The sequence below is a fragment of the Heterodontus francisci genome, chromosome 35 (assembly GCF_036365525.1).
Source record: "Heterodontus francisci isolate sHetFra1 chromosome 35, sHetFra1.hap1, whole genome shotgun sequence".
Lineage (NCBI taxonomy): Eukaryota > Metazoa > Chordata > Chondrichthyes > Heterodontiformes > Heterodontidae > Heterodontus > Heterodontus francisci.
This window is the reverse complement of record NC_090405.1, coordinates 21,307,818-21,329,515: the sequence shown is the minus strand read 5'-3', so window position 1 is coordinate 21,329,515 and position 21,698 is coordinate 21,307,818. Positions and strand designations below refer to the sequence as shown.

The 21,698-nt window shown below is 46.9% G+C and overlaps 1 protein-coding gene across 1 annotated transcript; it reads left to right on the top strand.

Moving 5' to 3' along the window:
• The first annotated feature begins 5,728 nt into the window (after positions 1-5,728).
• Positions 5,729-21,347, top strand: LOC137350405 (histone H2B 1/2-like). The gene is made up of 2 exons (XM_068015068.1): positions 5,729-5,749; positions 20,948-21,347. Exons 1-2 carry the CDS (start codon positions 5,729-5,731, stop codon positions 21,314-21,316), a joined length of 390 nt encoding a protein of 129 aa, XP_067871169.1. The 3' UTR covers positions 21,317-21,347.
• The last annotated feature ends 351 nt before the right edge of the window (positions 21,348-21,698 follow it).

Below are 21,698 nucleotides of genomic sequence, written 5' to 3'. Positions count from 1 at the left end.
TAGATGAGATGCTGTTCCTCGAGCTTGCGTTGATGTTCACTGGAACACTGCAGCAATCCCAGGACAGAGATGTGAGCATGAGAGCAGGGGGGAGTGTTGAAATGGCAAGCAACCGGAAGCTCAGGGTCCTGCTTGCGGACTGAGCGGAGATGTTCCGCAAAGCGGTCACCCAGTCTGCGCTTGGTCTCCCCAATGTAGAGGAGACCACACTGTGAGCAGCGAATACAGTATACTACATTGAAAGAAGTACAAGTAAATCGCTGCTTCACCTGAAAGGAGTGTTTGGGGCCTGGGATAGTGAGGAGAGAGGAGGTAAATGGGCAGGTGTTACACCTCCTGCGATTGCAAGGGAAGGTGCCCTGGGACGGGGACGAGGTGGTGGGGGTAATGGAGGAGTGGACCAGGGTGTCGCGGAGGGAACGATCCCTTCGGAATGCTGACAGGGGAAGGGAGGGGAAGATGCGACTGGTAGTGGCATCACGCTGGAGGTGGCGAAAATGGCGGAGGATGATCCTTTGGATATGGAGGCTGGTGGGATGAAAAGTGAGGACAAGGGGAACCCTGTCACGGTTCTGGGAGGGAGGGGAAGGGGTGAGGGTAGAGGTGCGGGGAATGGGTCGGACACGGTTGAGGGCCCTGTCAACCACAGTGGGGGGAAATCCTCGGTTGAGGAAAAAGGAGGTCATATCAGAAGCACCGTCATGGAAGGTAGCATCATCAGAGCAGATGCGTCGGAGACGGAGAAACTGGGAGAATGGAATGGAGTCCTTACAGGAGGTAGGGTGTGAAGAAGTGTAGTCGAGGTAGCTGTGGGAGTCAGTGGGCTTATAATGGATATTGGTAGACAACCTATCCCCAGAGATGGAGACAGAGAAGTCGAGGAAGGGAAGGGAAGTGTCAGAGATGGACCATGTAAAGGTGAGAGAAGGGTGGAAATTGGAAGCAAAGTTGATAAAGTTTTCGAGTTCGGGGCGGGAGCAGGAAACGGCACCGATACAGTCATCAATGTACCGGAAAAAGAGTTGGGGGAGGGGGCCTGAGTAGGACTGGAACAAAGAATGCTCGACATATCCCACAAAAAGACAGGCATAACTAGGACCCATGCGGGTACCCATAGCGACACCTTTTACTTGAAGGAAGTGCGTGGAGTTGAAGGAGAAGTTGTTCAATGTGAGAACAAGTTCAGCCAGGCGGAGGAGGGTGGTGGTGGATGGGGACTGGTTGGGCCTCTGTTCCAGGAAGAAGCGGAGAGCCCTCAAACCATCCTGGTGGGGGATGGAGGTGTAGAGCGATTGGACGTCCATAGTGAAGAGGAGGCGGTTGGGACCAGGAAACTGGAAATTGTCAAAATGACGTAGGGCGTCAGAAGAGTCACGGATGTAGGTGGGAAGAGACTGGACCAGCGGAGAAAAGATAGAGTCTAGATAGGAAGAAATAAGTTCAGTTGGGCAGGAGCAGGCTGACACAATGGGTCTGCCGGGACAGTCCCGTTTGTGGATTTTGGGAAGGAGATAGAAGCGGGCTGTCCGGGGTTGCGGGACTATGAGGTTGGAAGCTGTAGAGGGAAGAACTCCAGAGGAGATGAGGTCAGTGACAGTCCTTTGGACGGTGGCTTGATGTTCGGTGGTGGGGTCATGGTCCAGAGGGAGGTAGGAAGAGGTGTCTGTGAGTTGGCGTTGAGCTTCTGCAAGGTAGAGGTCGGTACGCCATACAACAACAGCACCACCCTTGTCTGCAGGTTTGATGACCATGTCGGGGTTAGACCTGAGAGAACGGAGTGCCTCAAGTTCAGAGGGGGACAGGTTAGAGTGAGTGAGGGGGGCAGAGAAATTGAGACGACCAATGTCTCGCCGACAGTTTTCAATGAAGAGATCAAGAGCGGGTAAGAGGCCAGGGTGAGGGGTCCAGGTAGAGGGAGAATGCTGGAGGCGGGTGAATGGGTCTGCTGGTCGGGGGGAGGACTCCTGGTCAAAGAAGTGAGCCCGGAGGCGGAGGCGACGGAAGAAGAGCTCAACGTCATGCCGAGCGCGAAATTCATTGAGGTGGGGGCGTAAGGGGATAAAACTGAGTCCTTTGCTGAGTACAGAACGCTCAGCATCAGAGAGGGGGAGGTCAGAGGGTATAGTGAATACACGGCAAGGGGTCAGATCAGAAGGGGTGGGGTCAGAGGGAAGTGAAGCGGACGGAGGATCTGGAGGGGCATTAGTCCCCATCAGCTGCTGGAGCTTGCGTTCCTTAACACCTGAAAGGAAGAAAAAAAGTTTTTTGTTAATGCGTCGGATGAGACGTAAGATGAGATGAAACTGCGGAGTAGAACAGATTTGAGATAAGGTGAGACGGTGCTGCTGGAGAGAGAGGTCCAGTGTGTGCATATGGCGGCGCATAGCACTGAGTGTAGATCTCAGGATGCGGCGAGAGTAGCAGTCCGAGGAACGTTGTATTTCTCGGAGATACCTGTGATCCTGGGTGGTTTCAAAGCAGGAATGGTGTGTTGCCTCCCTGGTGCCAGGGTCAAGGATGTCATTGAGCAGTTACAGAGCATCCTGAAGGGTGAGGGTGAACAGCCAGCATTTGTGGTCCACATCGGAACCAACAACATAGGTAGAAATAAGGATGTTGTCCTGCAGTCAGAATTTATGAAGCTAGGTAAGAAATTAGCAAGCAGGGCATCAAAAGTAGTAATCTCCAGATTATTCCCAGTGCCACGTGCAAGTGAGTACAGGAATAAAAGGATAAGACAGATGAACGTGTGTCTGGAAAGATGGTGCAGGAGGGAGGGCTTTAGATTCTTGGGACAGGTCCCACGGATTGCAGTTGAACAGAGCCTGGACAGAGTTCCTTGCGGGACATTTTGCTAGTGCTGTTGGCGAGGGTTTAAACTCATTTAGCAGGGGGATGGGAACCGGAAGGTAGAGTCAGATGGGACAAAATCAGAAATGAAAATGGAAGTCACAAAATTAATGGATGAGTCTGGAAGAAAGAGGAAACAAAGGTTAGAAAATTTAAAAAGAGTTTGCCAGTGCTCAAGCATATCTATTTCAATGCAAGGAGTATAGAAAATAAAGCAGATGAGCTGAGGGCACAAATAGACATGTGGCAGTATGATATCACAGCTATTACAGAAACATGGCTTAAGGAGGGACAGGAATAGCAGCTCAACATTCCTGGTTACAGGGTTTTCAGATGTGATAGGGAGGGGGATAAGAAAGGAGGGGGGGTGGCAGTTTTGCTCAAAGTAACTATTACAGCTGTGAAGACGGATGATATGTTGGAAGGTTTATCAAATGAGGCCGTATAGATTGAGCTGAGGAACAAAAAAGGGGCAATCACACTGCTGAGAGTGTGCTATAGACCCCCAAACAGGAGATAGAAGAGCAGATATGTAGGCAAATCTCTGAGAAGTGCAAGAACAATAGGGCAGTAATAGTAGGGGATTTTAACCACCCCAACATGAACTGGGATACTTTTAGTATGAAAGAAATTGAGGGAGCAGAAGTCTTGAGGTCCATTCAGGAGAACTTTTTTAGCCAATATGTAGCAAGTCCAACAAGAGAGGGTGCAGTTTTAGATGTAGTTTTAGGAAATGAAGATAGGCAGGTGGAAGGAGTGGCAGTGGGAGAGCATTTTGGTGGTAGTGATCATAATTCAGTCAGTTTTAACATAATTATGTAAAGGACAAGGATAGAACAGGAGTTAAAGTTCTCAGTTGGGGCAAGGACAACTTTACTAAGCTGAGGAGTGAATTAGCAAAAGTGGACTGGAAACAGGTACTTGAAGGTAAATCAATGTCAGAGCAGTGGGAAGCACTCAAAGGGGAGATTCCAGGGGTTCAGAGTCAATATGTTCCCACAAAGAAAAAGGGTGGGAAGGCCAAATCTAGAGCCCCATGGATTTTATAAGGTAGTATTATAAGGCAGTAACGGAAAGCTTATGCCCGACTCAGAGAACTCAATACTGCTGAAAGCCGAGAGGTGTATAGAATGTAGAGGGGGGAAATCAACATTGAAATTAGGAAAGCTGAGAGAGGGCATGAAAGAATATTGGCAATCAAAATCAAGGTTCGCACAAAGATGTTTTATCAATACATTAACAGAAAAAGGATAACTATGGAAAGAGTAGGGCCCATAAAAGATCATGAAGGTAACCTATGTGTAGGGGCAGAAGATGTTGGCACTGTTCTTAATAAATACTTTGCATCTGTCTTCACAAAAGAGGGTGATGATGCAGATATTGGAGTTAAGGAAGAAGGGTATGAAGTATTGGATGTGATCAATAGAGGGAGAGAGGACATATTAGTGACAGGACATACAAATAGCATATTTGTAAGTTGATAAATCACTAGGGATGGATGAAATGTACCCCACGCTGTTAAAAGAAGCAAGAGAGGAAACAGCGGAAGGTTTGACCATCGTTTTCCAGACCTCACTGGATACAGGTGTGATGCTGGAGGATTGGAAGACTGCGAACATTGTACCTCTGTTTAAAAAGGGAGTGAGGGATAGACCGAATAATTACAGGACAGTCAGTCTAACTTCAGTAGTGGGCAAATTATTGGAATCTATTCTGAGTGACAGGATAAAATGTCACTTAGAAAGGCACAGATTAATCAAGGATAGTCAGCATGGATTTGTTAAGGGAAGATCTTGTCTGCCCAACTTGATTGAAATTTTGAAGAATTAACAAGGAAAATAGTTGAGGGTAGTGCAGTTGATGTCGTCTACATGGATGTAAATGTAGGGGGCATGATCAAGAAGTTTGCAGATGACACAAAGATTGGCTGTGTGATAAATAGCAAGGAGGATAGCTGTAGGCTGCAGGAAGATCTTCATGGTCTGGTCAGATGCACAGAAAAATGACAAATGGAATTCAATCCAGAGAAGTGTGAGGTGATGCATTTGGGGAGGTCAAACAAGGCAAAGGAATACACGATTAAGAGGAAAATGCCGAGAGGTGTAGAGAAAGTGAGGTACCTTGGAGTAAATGTCCACAGATCCCTGAAGGTAGCAGGACAGGTCGATAAGGTGGTAAGAAGACAATATGGAATCCATTCCTTTATTAGCTGAGGTATAGAATATAAGAGCAGGGAGGTTATGCTGGAACTGTATAAATCATTAGTCAGGCCACAACTTGAGTACTGTGTGCAGTTCTGATCACCTCATTACAGAAAGGATGTAATTGCACTAGAGAGGGTACAGAGGAGATTTACGAGGATGTTGCCGGGACTGGAAAAATGCAGCTTTGAGGAAAGATTGGATAGGCTGGGGCTATTCTCCTTGGCACAGAGAAGGCTGAGGGGAGATCTGACTGGCATGTACAAAATTTGTGGAGTCTGGATAGAATTGAAGTGAAGGGCCTGTTTACCTTAGCAAAGAGATCAGTGACTAGGGGAATAGATTCAAAGTGATTGGCAGAAAGATCACAGGGGAGATGAGGAAAAGACTTTTTAGCCAGAGGGTGGTGGGGGTCTGGTGGAATTGATACTGTATTTTAGTTTGATATTGCATCACTTTTTAGAATGGTTTGTAATGTTTATATCAATCTACACTGATGGAATTGATTCTGTCTCTTTCAATTTCACAGTGTGGGCGAGGTCTGAACTGGTATCTAATTTGTGTCTCAGCTTACAATATCTTTCAGCACCTTTGAAACACTCACTGCAATGAATGTTGGACTTGTATGTAACTTGTATCTCAGGGTACACTATGGGGATGTTTAAACATCCTTTATAATGAATGGGTGTGAGCTTTGGGTATGATATTTAATTTAAATCTCAGGGTACATCACTAGGTTAAATTCTGTGGCATTCAATCAGTAGCGTGTGCCAATTCTATCTGATATTTAATTGCTAGCTCAGTCTGCATTATATTTGACAGGCAGAGAGATCTGGGCGTACAGGTCCACAGGTCACTGAAAGTGGCAACGCAGGTGGATAAGGTAGTCAAGAACGCATATGGCATGCTTTCCTTCATCGGTCGGGGCATAGAGTATAAAAATAGGCAAGTCATGCTGCAGCTGTACAGAATTTTAGTTAGGCCACACTTACAATATTGCATGCAATTCTGGTCGCGACACAACCAGAAGGACGTGGAGGCTTTGGAGAGGGTACAGAAGAGGTTTACCAGGATGTTGCCTGGTCTGGAGGGCATTAGCTATGAGGAGAGGTTGGATAAACTCGGATTGTTTTCACTGGAACGACGGAGGTGGAGGGGCGACATGATAGAGGTTGACAAAGTTATGAGCGGCATGGACAGAGTGGATAGTCAGAATCTTTCTCCCTGGGTGGAAGAGTCAGTTACTAGGGGACATAGGTTTAAAGTGCAAGGGGCAAAGTTTAGAGGGATGTGCGAGGCAAGTTCTTTACACAGAGGGTGGTGAGTGCCTGGAACTTGCAGCCGGGGGAAGTGGTGGAAGCAGGTACGATAGCGACGTTTAAGAGGCATCTTGACAAATACATGAATAGGATGGGAGTGGAGGGATATGGACCCCGGAAGTGCAGAAAGTTTTAGTTTAGGCAGGCATCAAGATCGGCGCAGGCTTGGAGGGCCGAATGGCCTGTTCCTGTGCTGTACTGTTCTTTGTTAGATTGACACATTGCATTTCAATCTGCTAGTGGGTGTGATTTTGACGTGGGATTGAAGTATCTGACTGTCAGTGGGACTCAATCGGGGTGAAATGGAAAAAACGTCTTTCTCTCCTGCTTTGTTTGGTTGTTGGATTGAAAATGTGTCTCTGGAACTTGGGATCAATGTGAGCCTGACTACTTCTGCAGTCTGAGACCAGGGAACTGATGAACTATCTGTACTCTGAGTGATAATGTACCTACTGTGTGTGAGAGGAGCTGGCTGCACTGTTCCTTGTGCCTCGAGTGCAGCAACCATCACATTCATCACAATATCTTCAAATATTTGCCTGTATGAAGAAAAAAATATATCTGATAACTCAAGAACAGATGCGGTGCATAATATCAAAGAGGTCAATTTAATTTCTCAATCAATAATCATTAAGAACATCCACAAATAAAAACCGGTGTCATTATCTGCCTCCACTGAAGTACTGAAGCTCCCAGCTCCTGCATCGCAAGTGTTCTGGGCAGATCCATCCAGACAAAACACTGCACTGGGATCATCCCAACTGCTCTCTGCTCGACATATATTTCCAGCCATCCTGCTTCACATGCAAAAAATTTTTTTAAATGAAGCTCGATATGTATATCCCTCGATTCCTTTCTCCACATACAATTGTTCATTTGTTCCACCTCCCCTTCAGTGCATTGATACTATTCACCCCAACCTCTCCCTGTGATAACAAATTCCAGATTCGAACCATTCACTGTGTAAATACATTTTTCATGAATTCCTCATTGGTTTTATGAATGACGATTTTATATTTTGGCTCTTGTTTCAGACGCCACCACAAGTGGAAGCATGTCTCCATGTATTCTAAAAAAGCCCTTCACTATTTCCTCACTTTTTTCATTTGTTTGTGGAATGTAGGCATCACTGGCTATGCTAGCATTTATTGCCCAATCCAAATTGCCCTTGACAAAGTGGTGGTGAGCCGCTGCAGTTCTTGAGATGTAGGAACACCAACAGTGCTGTTTGGAAGGGAGTTCCAGGATTTTTACCCAGCGACAATGAAGGAATGGCGATATAGTTCCAAGTCAGGATGATCTGTGAATTGGAGGGGAATTTGCAAGTGGTAGTGTTCCCTTGCAACTGCTGCCCTTGTCCTCCTCAGTAGTAGAGGTTCCAGGTTTGGAAGGTACTGTCAAAGGAGCTTTCGTGTGTTGCTGCAGTGCACCTTGTAGATGGTACGCACTGCTGCCACTGTGCATCAGTCGTGAATGGGGTGATTGTTGAAGGTGGTGCTTGGGAGCAATCAAGCAGGCTACTTGAGTGTTGTTGGAGCTGCACTCATCCAGGCAAGTTGGGAGTTTTCCATCATACTCCTGACTTGTGTCTTGTGAATGGTGGATAGGTTTGGGGAGACAGGAGGTAAGTTACTCACCACAGAGTTCCTAGCTTGTGACCTGCTCTTGTAGCCACGGCATTTATGTGGCTGGTCCAGTTCAGTTCATGGTCAATGGTAACCCCCTCCCCCCGCCCCCAAATGTTGATGGTGGGGGATTCAGTTATGGTAATGCCACTGAACATCAAGAGGAGATGATTAGATTCTCTCTTGTTTGCGATGGTCATTGCCTGGCACTTATCTGACGCGAATGTTACTTGCCACTTATCAGCCCAAGCCTGGATGTTGTCCAGGTCTTGCTGCATCTGGGCACGGGCTGCTTCAGTAGCTGAGGAGTCATGAATGGTGCTGAACATTGCGCAATCATCAGTGAACATTCCGACTTTCGGCCTTGTGATGGAGGGAAGGTCATTGATGAAGCAGCTGAAGATGGTTGGGCCTAGAACACGAGCCTAAGGAATTCCAGGTGTAATGTTCTGAGACTGAGATGATTGACCTGAACAACCACAGCCATCTTCCTTAGTGCTAGGTATGACTCCAACCAGCAGAGAGTTTTGCCATGATTCCCATTTACACTAGTTTTGCATGGCTCCTTGGTGCCATTAATGGTCAAAGGTTGCCTTGATGTCAAGGGCAGTCACTCTCACCTCACAATGCAATGTTTCTTTAACTCTAAAATAAAAGCAAAATTCTGCAGATTCTGGAAATATGAAATTTAAAAAAACAAAAATGCTCAAAATACTCAACAGTTCAGGCAGCGTATGTGGAGAGAGAAACAGAATTAACATTTCAGGTCTGTGTCCTTTCATCTTACAATATGTTTTATGTCCTGGTATGTAATGGTCAGGTTCATTCAGTTTGCAGAAATGGAATTAATACTGTGTCTTCCACTCTGACTATTTGTGAGATTTGTGGAGTGGTGTGTAACATGGAGCTCAGTCTGCAGTCTGGGTACATTATTGAGATTAATTCTGTACTTTACAATCAGGTACTGTTTGTCTGTTCCATCTGACATTGAATTTGTAGTTCAGGCTGCTCTCTTGTGACAGTGACACAGTGCCTTGCAATCTGATAGTGGGTGTGATTTTGGACTGGGATTGATGTATCTACCTGTCAGTGGGACTGAGTTGTGCTGAAATGGAAACAAGTTCAATCTTTCCTGCTCTGTGTGACTGTTGGATTGACTGTTGGTCTCTGGAACTTGGGATCAGTGCCGGTCTGACTACTTCTGCTGGCGGTGATTGTGGAATTGATGTCTCTGCTCTCTGTGAGTGATACTGTACTTACTGTGTGTGAGGAGCTGGCTGCACTTCCTCTTGTGTCGAGGAATCACGACATTTATTCTGCTTCCATCAAGTATTTGCCTGGAGAAAGGAAATGTATTTATTATAATTCAGGAAGAGATGTGGTCGAAGATACAAAAGTGACCAAAACAATTTTTCAATTAATAATCATTATGAACAATCACAAAGGAAACCCAGCAACACAAACAGAATCAGTGTCTGATTCCACTGCAGTCCTGCAGCCCCCAGCTACTGCATACCAGGGGCTTTGGCCATTTTACAACAATTAAATGACATCCAGAAACAATCCACTGGGGCCATAAATGGGACTGACCGACGGAACAGGGACTTTTACACAGGTCAGATTTCCAGTTCCCGCTCCCATGGTCTAACCGTTCAAGTGAAACCAAACAGCCGCTGTTTAAAATGTGTCCTTCACACTTCTCACCTGGTGCCTATAATAGATTCTCTTTGTGTAAATCCCCACATCCTGACTGTCCGTTTCTGTTTCCACACTTCACTGTCCAATAACAAGAAACTGTGGGATGAGGCTGAATCGCTCTCTTTGCGCTGGCACGGACATGATGGGCCGAATGGCCTCATTCTGCGCCGGAATTTTTCCATGTTTCTGTTTGCGGAATTGTTGCAGAAATCTGCGCCTGCGCTCCCCTCCCCCAGCACTGCCTGTGAGCGGAAGAAGATGGTTTAAAACAGCCGCCAATGGAGAGATCCCGGTCCCGGTGGAAGGGAGCAAACAGCAGCCTCCTTCCAGCAGCACATCGCTTTGGGAGCGTGTCCGCAGATAGACTCAGAGATCAGCATCGAGTCCGGGGTAAGTTCAGGGGCAGGCGGGGGCTGTTTGAGGCGGAGTGGAGCAGGAACTGGTCCCGGAACATGGAGTGAGTGGGGGAAGGGAGAGGCCATTCTCGGGTTGTGTGTGGACAAGGGGATGGAGACTGAATGGGAAGAACCTGTTACTGCAGTGCAGTCAAACAATGATAATATTTGTATGGCTGGGCTTCCTTTGTGGGCGTTTATAATTATTATGAGATTAAATTCATTAAAATCCTGTATCTTCTACCTCACCAGTATTTGAATTATAAACATTCTTTTGTTCAAACAGACAAATAATTGAATGAACCAAAATAAATGTGATGTTTCCTCCACCAAGTTACATGGGAGAGTGTCACCAGCTCCTTCTCACACACAGTCCATACATTATCACTCACAGAGTACAGAGACACAGACAGGTCATCAGTTCCACAGTCTCAGACAGCAGAAACAGATCCAGAGACACATTTTCAATCCATCAATCAAATGGAGCAGGAGAGACGCACGTTGTTTTCATGTCACCCCAACTCAGTATCACTGACAGGCAGATTCACAAATCCCAGTCCAAATTCTCACCCACTATCAAATTATCAGTGTGTCAATCCCACAATAGAGCAACCTCAGCTACAAATTGGTGACTTCAACTGCATCATCGATGCGGCTGGACGATCCGGCAGTGACGACAGCAAACTGGACGCTACGTCCAGATTCCTAATAGAAACAGTTAAGGATGCCAAACTGCACGACGTCTTCAGCAAACCTGCAGACGGAGCGCAGCGCAGATACACATGGTCAAGATCAGACGGGTCTGCCCGTTCCAGGATTGACTTCCTGTTTGTGTCCCGTGCTGTCACGGTCGGATCCACCGACGTCAAGCCGGTGTTCTTCTCCGACCACTGCCTCTTACTGGCCGACTGTCACTTACAGGACGACCAGTGGGTTGGCAGAGGGACGTGGAAGCTCAATGCGACACTGCTGACCCCAGAGAACGTTGAGGAACTCAAAAGGGATTACAATGGTTGGAGGACCGTGAAACCCCTCTTTGAGTCTCCAGTTCACTGGTGGGAAGCCATTAAGGAGAACATCAAGAGGTTCTTCATCCACAAAGGTGTTCAGAAGGCGAGAGAGAGACAGAGGGAACTGTCCCGACTCCAGAAAATTATGCAAAATCTACTCCGGTTGCAGTCAATGGGGGTCGAGGTCAAGGAGGACCTCCAAGAGGTGAAGAGCCAGCAGGCCTCGCTCTTTGCCAAGGAGGCCTCCAAGATCATCTTCCGGTCCAGAGTCCGCTCCATCGAGCAGGATGAGACGTGCTCGCGTTACTTCTTCCAAAAGGTACACAGAGAGAGCTCTGTTATCAGCAGCCTGAAGGAAGAAGATGGCTCGGTAACGTCTTCGCAGTCCGACATACTAAGGATCAGCAAATCCTTTTATGCTGGGTTGTATGACGCGAAGCCCACAGACAGCAGAGCCTCCCAGTCCTTCCTGTCATCTATCACAGAGGTCTTAGATGACAGCAGGAGGGAGGGACTGGACAAGCCGCTAACTCTGGACGAGCTGACAAAGGCCGTCGAGTCTTTCGAGGCGAGTAAAACTCCCGGGAGCAACGGCTTACCGGTCGAGTTGTACTCGGCCCTGTGGGACTGGGTCGGCCCGGACCTGCTGGAAGTATACGAGAGTATGCTCCTGGCCGGTAGCATGTCAGAATCCATGAGAAAAGGCATCATCACCCTCATTTACAAGCAGAAGGGGGAGAGGGCAGAAATCAGAAATTGGCGGCCCATCTCACTGCTTAATGTTGATTACAAGATTCTGTCCAAAGTCATAGCCAGTCGAGTCAAGTCTGCTCTGGAGCTGGTGATTCACCCCGATCAGACCTGTACTGTACCCGGCAGGAAGATCTCTGATAGCCTCGCGCTACTCAGGGATACGATCGCCTACGTACGGGACAGGAGGGTGGACACCTGCCTCATCAGCCTGGACCAGGAGAAGGCTTTTGACAGGATATCGCACACCTACATGATGGACGTGCTTTCCAAAATGGGGTTTGGGGAGGGAATCTGCAATTGGATCTAACTGCTCTACACAAACATCAGTAGCGCAGTGTCAATCAACGGGTGGGAATCTGAAAGTTTCCCGATCAAATCTGGAGTCAGACAGGGCTGTCCTCTGTCCCCGGTCTTGTTTGTTTGCTGTATTGAACCCTTTGCTGAGTCTATTAGGAAGGATGCGAGCATAAGAGGGGTGACAATCCCAGGCAGCGGAGGCACTCAGGTCAAAACCTCCCTGTACATGGATGACGTCGCCGTCTTCTGCTCGGATCCGCTGTCCGTGCGCAGACTGATGAGCATCTGCGACCAGTTCGAACTGGCCTCGGGAGCCAAAGTTAACCACGGCAAGAGCGAGGCCATGTTCTTTGGCAACTGGGCTGACCGATCCTTTGTCCCCTTCACCGTCAGGTCAGATTACCTGAAGGTGCTGGGGATATGGTTCGGAAGGGCCGGGGCGTGCACCAAAACATGGGAGGAGCGAGTAGCCAAGGTACGACAAAAGTTGGGCATGTGGGGGCAGCGATCTCTCTCCATGGTGGGTAAGAACCTGGTCATCAGGTGCGAGGCGCTCACGTTGTTGCTCTACGTGGCGCAGGTCTGGCCCATACCCCACTCCTGCGCCGTGGCAGTCACCCGAGCCATTTTCCGCTTCGTCTGGGGATGTAAAATGGACCGGGTCCGGAGGGACACGATGTTCAAATCTCTGGACAAGGGCGGGAAAAGTGTACCCAACGTGGCCCTCATCCTGATGACCACCTTCGTGTGCGGCTGCATCAAGCTGTGTGTAGATCCCCAGTACGCAAACTCCAAGTGTCACTACGTGCTGAGGTTCTATCTGTCCCCGGTGTTGCGAAGGATGGGCCTGGTCACATTGCCGCGGAACGCTCCGTGCAGTTGGGCGGTGCCGTACCATCTATCCTTCGTGGAGCAGTTTCTGCGGGGAAACACCTTTGACCACCGGTCCATCGGGCAGTGGTCTGCATGGAATGTCCTCAAGGCCCTACGGGAAAAGGAAACGGTGGATCCTGTCGGAAGGTTCCCCGAGCAGACCGTCAAAGTCATTTGGCGGAATGCCTCATCACCAGAACTTTCAAACAAGCACCAAGACTTAGCTTGGCTGGTGGTGAGAAGGGCCCTCCCCGTCAGATCCTTCATGCACACCCGAAGTCTCGCCCCCTCCGCACAGTGCCCCCGCGTTGGCTGTGGTGGGGAAGAGACGGTCGCCCACCTCCTCCTGGAATGTTCCTTTGCAAAGCAGGTGTGGAAAGAGATGCAGTGGTTTTTGTCAAGGTTCATCCCAAGCAGCTCTGTAACACAGGAGTCTGTGCTCTACGGGCTGTTCCCAGGGACGCACACCGAGACAAACATCAACTGCTGCTGGAGGACTATCAATTCGGTGAAAGACGCCCTTTGGTCTGCCCGAAACTTGCTGGTCTTCCAGCGCAAAGAGTTGTCCACCACCGAATGTTGCAGACTGGCACATTCCAAGGTCGAGGACTACGTGCTGAGGGACGCACTAAAGCTTGGGGCAGCCGCAGCAAAGGCTCAATGGGGAAAGACCACAGTGTAAGGTTCCCCCACCAAGCTGAGCTGAGGGGCTGGATCAATGGGAAACCCCTCGAACTGCATCGTTAATATTCTCAATTGCTGTAAAGGTAAAACTGTAATTGACATGACAATTGTGAAACGGAAGGGTTGGGAAGAAACTCATGAGAGTATTGAAGGAAACTGATATCCCTTGCAATGTTTGTATTTTTTGGTGCTGTTTGGAAACTGTTTGGCAATGTAATTTTTACAGATGTTTATGAATAAAGTATATTTTGGAAATTAAAAAAAACAAATTAAATGCACAAAGAACTGACACATGGTTGCTGTTTCAAAGTTACAGAAATAACCTCAATGAAGTGCTCCGAGATTCAAGTTAAATACCAGCCTAATATTTACACGGGTTTTGACTTTATTATCAGTATTAATTCCCATAATGTGTCCAGACATATACATTAGATACAAATCTCAAGTGCATAATCAGATTGCAGAGGTACAAACTCAGATTCCACTTTAAAACTCATCCGGATTGTGAAACTAAAAGATACAATATAAATTTGATTCGTATAGTTTGAGCTATAAATTACGTACTAGTCCTAAAACCTCATATAGTGTCAGATGGAAAATACTGTACAATTCCAGACTGAGCTCATTTTACATGCAAGTCCAAGATTCTCACTCAGAGTTAGACTGAATGGCACTGATCAAATTGATGAGTACAGCCTGAGTTACACTTGCACATCAATCCTGTATCAGATTGTAGGATACATTATATTTCACTCTTGTGTTCACAGTGACAGATACTATTTAATACTGGGCAAAACCTCAAACAGGATTTATGTATCTACCTATCTGCTTAAAACCTACCACATCAGTGGCCTGTTGCTGTGCTGAATTTTTATGTAGAATAAATCCAGACTTGCACCAGTCCCAGTGACGGAAGCTTATATAATGAATCCCACACTCTCACAGAGTACCAGACACTAACAGATAGAGAGTGATTTTGAAACCCATGCTAGGTGCCAGATGCTGAAAGGTATAGGTTGATTACTGCACTCACTGACAGTACCTCAGCCTGAGTCATCTAAAGCAACCTAACACACAAATAGTAGCACTGAGAGATTGAGAAAGAGTCCAAAACTCAGAGTAACAGACACTGATAGACACAATCTGAAAACTGCATGCACATGGATACAGTATTGGCTAACTCACAAGAAACAGAGTGGGGATAATTGGGGAATTTTCAAATTGGCAAACTGTAACTAATGGAGTGCCACAGAGATCAGTGCTGGTGCCTCAATCTTTATGGTCTTTATTAATAACTTGCATGAAGGGACCGAGTGTAAATCCAAATTTATGGATGGTACAACGAGAGGGAGGAAAGCAAGTTGTGAGAAGGACACAAAGTGTCTGCAAAGAGATATAGCTAGGTTAAATCAGTGGGAAAAAGTTTGGCAGATGGAGTATAATATGGGAAAATGTAAGATTGTCTACTTTGGCAGGAAGAATAGAAAAACAGAATATTACTTACATAGGGAGAGACTGCAGAATGCTGCTGTACCAAGGAATCTGTGTGTCCAGGTACATGAATTACAAAAAAGTTAGCATGCAGCTATAGCAAGTAATTAGGAAGGTAACTGGAATGTTGGCATTTTTAGCGTGGGGAATGGAGTTTAAAAGTAGGGAAGATTTGCTGCAACTGTACAGGGCATTAGTGACATCCCAACTAAAGTACTCCACACAGTTGTGGTCTCCTTACTTAAGGAGGGCTATACTTGCATTGGAATCAGTTCAGAGAAGGTTCACTCGGCTGATACTTGGGAAGTTGGATTGTCTTAGGAGAAACAGTTGAGCAGGTTGGGCCTATACTCACTGGAGTTTAGAAGATTGAGAGGTGATCTTATTGAAACCTATAAGATTCTCAGTGGGCTGGACAGGTAGATGCTGAGAGGATGTTTCTCCTTGTGGGGGAATGTAGAATTAGGGGCCACAGTTTCAAGATAAGTGGCCTCCCATTCAAGAAGGAGATGAGGAGGAATTTCTTCGCTCAGAGGGTTGTTCATCTTTGGAATTCTGTTCTCCAGAGGACTGTGGAGGCTGGGTCATTGAATATATTCAAGGCTGTGATAGACAGATTTTTGATCTACAAGGGAGTCAATGGTCATGGGCGCAGGCAGGAAAGTGGAGTTAAGGCCACAATCAGAACAACCCCGATCTTATTGAATGGCAGAGCAGGCTCGATGGGCCAAATGGCCATCTCCTGCTCCTATTTTGTATCTTTTTATCTTCTTACACACACACACTCAACCAGTGTGTGGCAGTGGATCTAGAATTAATCCCACTTTCGTACAAAATACCAGAGACTGAAAGGTACAGAATAAATCCCACAGATACGTACAGTATGACTGACAGATACAGAATGAATCCCATGCTCACACACAGCACCAGGGATTGAAAGATACATGTGATTCCCACCCTCACAGAACAATATCAGACTGAGTTACAGAATGATTTCCACATTCACATCGAGCACCACTGACTGCTAATTAATTCATCCCACAATCACACACACTACCAGAGGCCGACAGATACAGAATGTATTGCACACTTTCACAAAGTACCAGTGAGTGACAGGTACAGAATGAATCCCACATTCACAAACTGTACTAGAGAATGGCAGATCCAGTACCAATGACCAATTCAGAATGAACTCCAAATTTACACATGACACTAGAGATGGAGAGATACAAAATTAATTCCACATTCACACTGCGCGAGAGACTGATAGTTACAAAATGGATCCAGAACATGCAGACAGTGCCAGAGACTGACAGTTACAGAATGAAGTAAACACTCACATACAGTACCAGAAATGACAGAAATGGAATTGATACCACACATATATGTGATACCAGAGATGGAGCATATAGAATGAATCACACACACACAACAAGAACAGAGATAGAGTTATACAGAATGAATCTCACACACACACAACAAGAACAGAGATAGAGTTATACAGAATGAATCACACACACACACACAACAAGAACAGAGATAGAGTTATACAGAATGAATCTCACGCTCATGTACAGGACAACAGATTAACAGGTAAACAATTACCCTCAAACACACATACATTACCAAGGGTCAGTTCAGAATGACTACAAAACTCAAATAATGTGTTCGAGGTTGAAAGATGCAGATGAATACAAAACTCACACACAAGATACTAATAGATACAGCCTGAAAACTGCACTCAAACACAGTACAAGGGACCGACAGATACTGAATGAATCCCACACTCATATTCAATACCAGAGACTGACAGATGCAGAATGGATGTCACACTAAACTTCTTCTTCGGAACTCCCTCAGGAATGAGGATGACTTTCTTCCACTCCAGGGTTGTGGGTCCTTAGGTAACTGAATAGTCCAATTCTTGATCCACACACTCGGCCACAGGTGGGGCAGATGGTGCTTGGTGAAGTGGGTGAATGGGATTCTCCAATTTCCAAATACTCCTTCCACTGTTTGCATTTCATTGCTTCCTGGGCATGTCGACGAATTTCAAACTGGCTGGCACCTTCGCGGATGCTTCTTCTCCATTTTGGGTGGTCTCAGGCAAGAGATGCCCATGAATCAGTGCAGATGTCACGTTTTTTCAGGATGTCTTGAAGGAAATTCTTGTAATGTTTCCTCTGCCCTCCTGGTAGCTTCTTGCCCTGATGGAGTTCAAAGTAGAAAGCTTGTTTTGGGACTCTGGCGTCAGGCATGGGGATGATGTGGCCCATCCAACATAACTGACTAGCCATGACCAGTGTCTGGATACTGGGGATGTTGGCCTGAGAGAGGACACTGATATTGCAGCGCCTGTCCTGCAACTGAATTTGCAGGATCTTGCGGAATCACCACCGGTGATATCTCTCCAGGGCTTTGAGATGTCTGCTGTACAATATCCATGTTTCTGACACATACAGGAGGGCAGGTAACACTGCAGCCATGTCAACCATGAGCTTGGTGTCTGATTTGAGTTCTTTGTCATCAAACATTCTTTTCCTCAGAGGACTGAAGGCTACGCTGACACACTAGACGTGATGCTGAGTGTCATTGTCGATATCTGCCCTTGGTGACAGGAGGTTCCCAAGGTATGAGCAGTGATCCACATTGCCCACTGGTTCACCGTGGATCTTGATAGTCGAGGGGCAGTGTCGGGGAGCAGGCTGGTAGAGGACCTCTGTCTTCTGGATGTTTTGCTTAAGGCCAATTATTTCATACACCTCCGTGAATGCATTGATCAGGGTTTGACGCTTGGCCTCTGAGTGTGCGCATACGCAGGCGTCGTCAGCATACTGCAGCTTGATGACAGAGGTTGGAATGGCCTTACATCTGGACTGGAGGCAACATAGGTTAAATAGTTTCCCTCTCGTCCTGTAGAGTAGATCTACACATGCAACCTAAAGAACAGCTGATGGGCTGAAAGAACACTGGAACAACAAAAACTTGCTGACAGCCACGACATGTGTGGATTCTTCAGCACAGTCAAGACCATTCACGGCCCACGTACCCAAGGACCTACCCTACTGAGAGCAAAAGAATGGAGTGACACTGATCAAGGACAGATAGGCAATCTGCACTCGTTGCAAGGAGCACTTTGAAGATCTCCTCAATCGTGACTCAGTCCTTGATGCGAGTGCCCTTGACCGCATTCCACAGCATGCTACCCACCGTGCTGTCAGCACAATTCCAGGCTGACAGAGATTGAAAAGGCCATCTGACAGCTAAAAAACAATAAGGCCGCTGGCATAGATGGAATTCCCATCAAAATTCTAAAATCTGGCAGAGAAGCACTCTTGACACAAATACATGGTCTCATTTCCCTCATTTGGAAGGAGGAGAGCATGACAGGGGATCTCCGAGACACTGTAATAGTGATCATCTTTAAAGAAGGTGACAAGACTGACTGTGGTAACTACAGAGGGGTATCCCTGCTGTCCGCCACAGGGAAGGCCATCACAAGAGTCCTTCTCAACTGCCTCCTCCCCGTGGCTGAAGAGCTCCTCCTGGAATCACAATGTGGATTCTGTCCATCAAGAAGCACAATGGACATGATCTTCACAGCAAGACAACTCCAAGAAAATGTAGGGAGCAGCAACAACCTTTCTACCTGGTCTTCTCTGACCTGACAAAGGCCTTCGACTCTCCCAACCAGGAGGGATTATGGAACGTCCTCAAATTTGGCTGCCCAGAGAAATTCATCATCATCCTCTGACGACTGCATGATGACATGCAAGCTGTAATCCTTCCCAACGGACCTACCATTGACCCAATCCCAATGCAAACTGGGGTCGAGCAAAGCTGTGTCATCGCACCAATGCTCTTTCCCATCATCCTTGCCGCAACACTCCACCTCATCTCCTCACACTCACAGTCCTAGAGTCTGATAGATACAGAATGGATGTCACACTCACAGTACCAGAGACTGACAGATACAGAATGGATATCACACTCACAGTCCTAGAGTCTGATAGATACAGAAAGAATCCACACAGCACCGGAGACTTCTTTTCTTCTTCTTCTTCTTTGGCCTCCTTGTCTCGAGAGACAATGGGTAAGCGCCTGGAGCTTGTCAGTGGTTTGTGAAGCAGTGTCTGGAATGGCTATAAAGGCAAATTCTAGAGTGACAGACTCTTCCACAGGTGCTGCAGATAAAATTGGTTGTCGGGGCTGTTACACAGTTGTCTCTCCCCTTGAGCTTCTGTCTTTTTTCCTGCCAACTGCTATGTTTCTTCGACTCACCGTACTTTAGCTCCGCATTTATGGCTGTCCGCCGTCTCTGGCGATCACTGGCAACTGACTCCCACGACCTGTGATCAATCTCACAGGACTTCATGTCGTGTTTGCAAACGACTTTAAAGCAGAGACATGGATGGTCGGTGGTTCTGATACCAGTGACAAGGTTGCTGTACAATGTGTCCTTGGGGATCCTGCCATCTTCCATGCGGCTCACATGGCCAATCCATCTCAAGCGCCGCTGGCTCCGTAGGGTGTATGTGCTGGGGATGTTGACTGCCTCAAGGACTTCTGTGTTGGAGATACGGTCCTGCCACCTGATGCCAAGGATTCTCCAGAGGCAGCAAAGATGGAATGTATTGAGACGTCACTCTTGGCTGACATACGTTGTCCATGCCTCGCTGCCGTAGAGCAAAGTACTGAGGACACAGGCTTGATATACTTGGACTTTTGTGTTCCGTGTCAGTGTGCCATTTCCCCACACTCACTTGGCCAGTCTGGACATAGCAGTGTTCTCGCACCTACACTGTTTGGGATCTTCTTCTCCCTGCTGCTCTCACATGCGTTCAAGTCTTCAGAAGAAGGAATTTTCCTCCACACAAGATCAGATGGCAGTTTGTTCAACCTTGCCCGTCTAAGAGCGAAGAGCAAAGTACAGAAAGTCTGCATCAGGGAACTCCTCTTTGCTGACGATGCTGCATTAACATCCCACACTGAAGAGTGTCTGCAGAGACTCATTGACAGCATTGCGGCTGCCTGCAACGAATTTGGCCTAACCATCAGCCTCATGAAAACGAACATCATGGGACAGGTCATTATAAATACTCCATCCATCAATATGGGCGAACACGCTCTGGAAGTGGTTCAAGAGTTTACCTATCCAGGCTCAACTATCACCAGTAACCTGTCTCCCGATGCAGAAGTCAACAAGTGCATGGGAAAGGCTTCCACTGCTATGTCCAGACTGGCCAAGAGAGTGTGGGAAAATGGCGCACTGACACGGAACCAGAGACTGAGAGCGACCAAATTACATAAAACACTCAAACACAGTAGCAGAGAGTAAAATAAACAGAATTAATTGCACACTCACATGCAATAGCAGAGACACAACGACACAGAATCAGTCAAAAAGTGTCCTCCCAACAACAGCCAGGACATTTCCAGGGAACTTTACACAGGGAGCGACTGTTTTACTATAAACTGGGACTGGAGAGAGTCTTTGTGAAATATACTTACAGATTGCAGTAAGGGTGTTTGTGATTGGTTGCAAATATTTATTCTGATTGGATGGCGAAAGAGACCAATTGTAGAATTACAATATAAAATCGTTTTGACATCACTCCCAATCACCCAATCACAATCTTTACTTTCTCCCATCCCTCATTAGCATAGAGCTGTGGGATTGTCTATTTAATCCGCACTCGGAGGGGGTTTGGTTTATTTCTGTGTTTGAATTTGAAACTGAAGATGGTTGAGGAGAAGAAGAAAGCAGCTGCTAAGAAGGGCGCCAAGAAAACTGTGAGTAAACCATCAGCAAAGGGAGGCAAAAGGCGGAGAAAGTCGAGGAAGGAGAGTTACTCCATCTACATCTACAAAGTGATGAAGCAGGTTCACCCCGACACCGGCATCTCCTCCAAGGCCATGAGCATCATGAACTCGTTTGTGAACGATATTTTCGAGCGCATCGCGGGTGAGGCTTCCCGCCTGGCCCATTACAACAAGCGCAGCACCATCAGCTCCCGGGAGATCCAGACCGCCGTGCGCCTGCTGCTGCCCGGGGAGCTGGCCAAGCACGCCGTGTCGGAAGGGACAAAGGCGGTGACCAAGTACACCAGCTCCAAGTAAAACTGCACAATGGACTGAAAAACAGATCAAACACAACGGCTCTTTTAAGAGCCACCCACAATCTCTGAAAAAGCTACACCATCATCCCGATAGTATCAATTTGTTTTTTTTTATACAAAGGGTCTGGAACTTTCTAATTGCCTTTGTGATATCTGTTTTAACCCCATGGATTCTGGGTGATTCACCTTCACTGTTGAGATCTTTGTGTCTCTACTTAATAATGCCGTGTAAATTAATTACTGATCACTGACCCCATGTGCGCGTTCATTTTCGCTATTGTACTATTTCGTCAATAAGCTGACAGATCAGTTCTCAGTCACTTGTTTCCCTTGTTCAAGCTCGGCCTCAATAATAAGTACATTTACCAGAAACCCCGCTGTTG

Bases quoted from the DNA above. Each gene is read 5' to 3' on its own strand.
- LOC137350405 (XM_068015068.1), top strand. From the start codon at position 5,729: ATGAATGGGTGTGAGCTTTGG. The intron at 5,750-20,947 runs GTATGATATTTA...AAGATGGTTGAG, and splicing joins TGAATGGGTGTGAGCTTTGG to GAGAAGAAGAAAGCAGCTGC.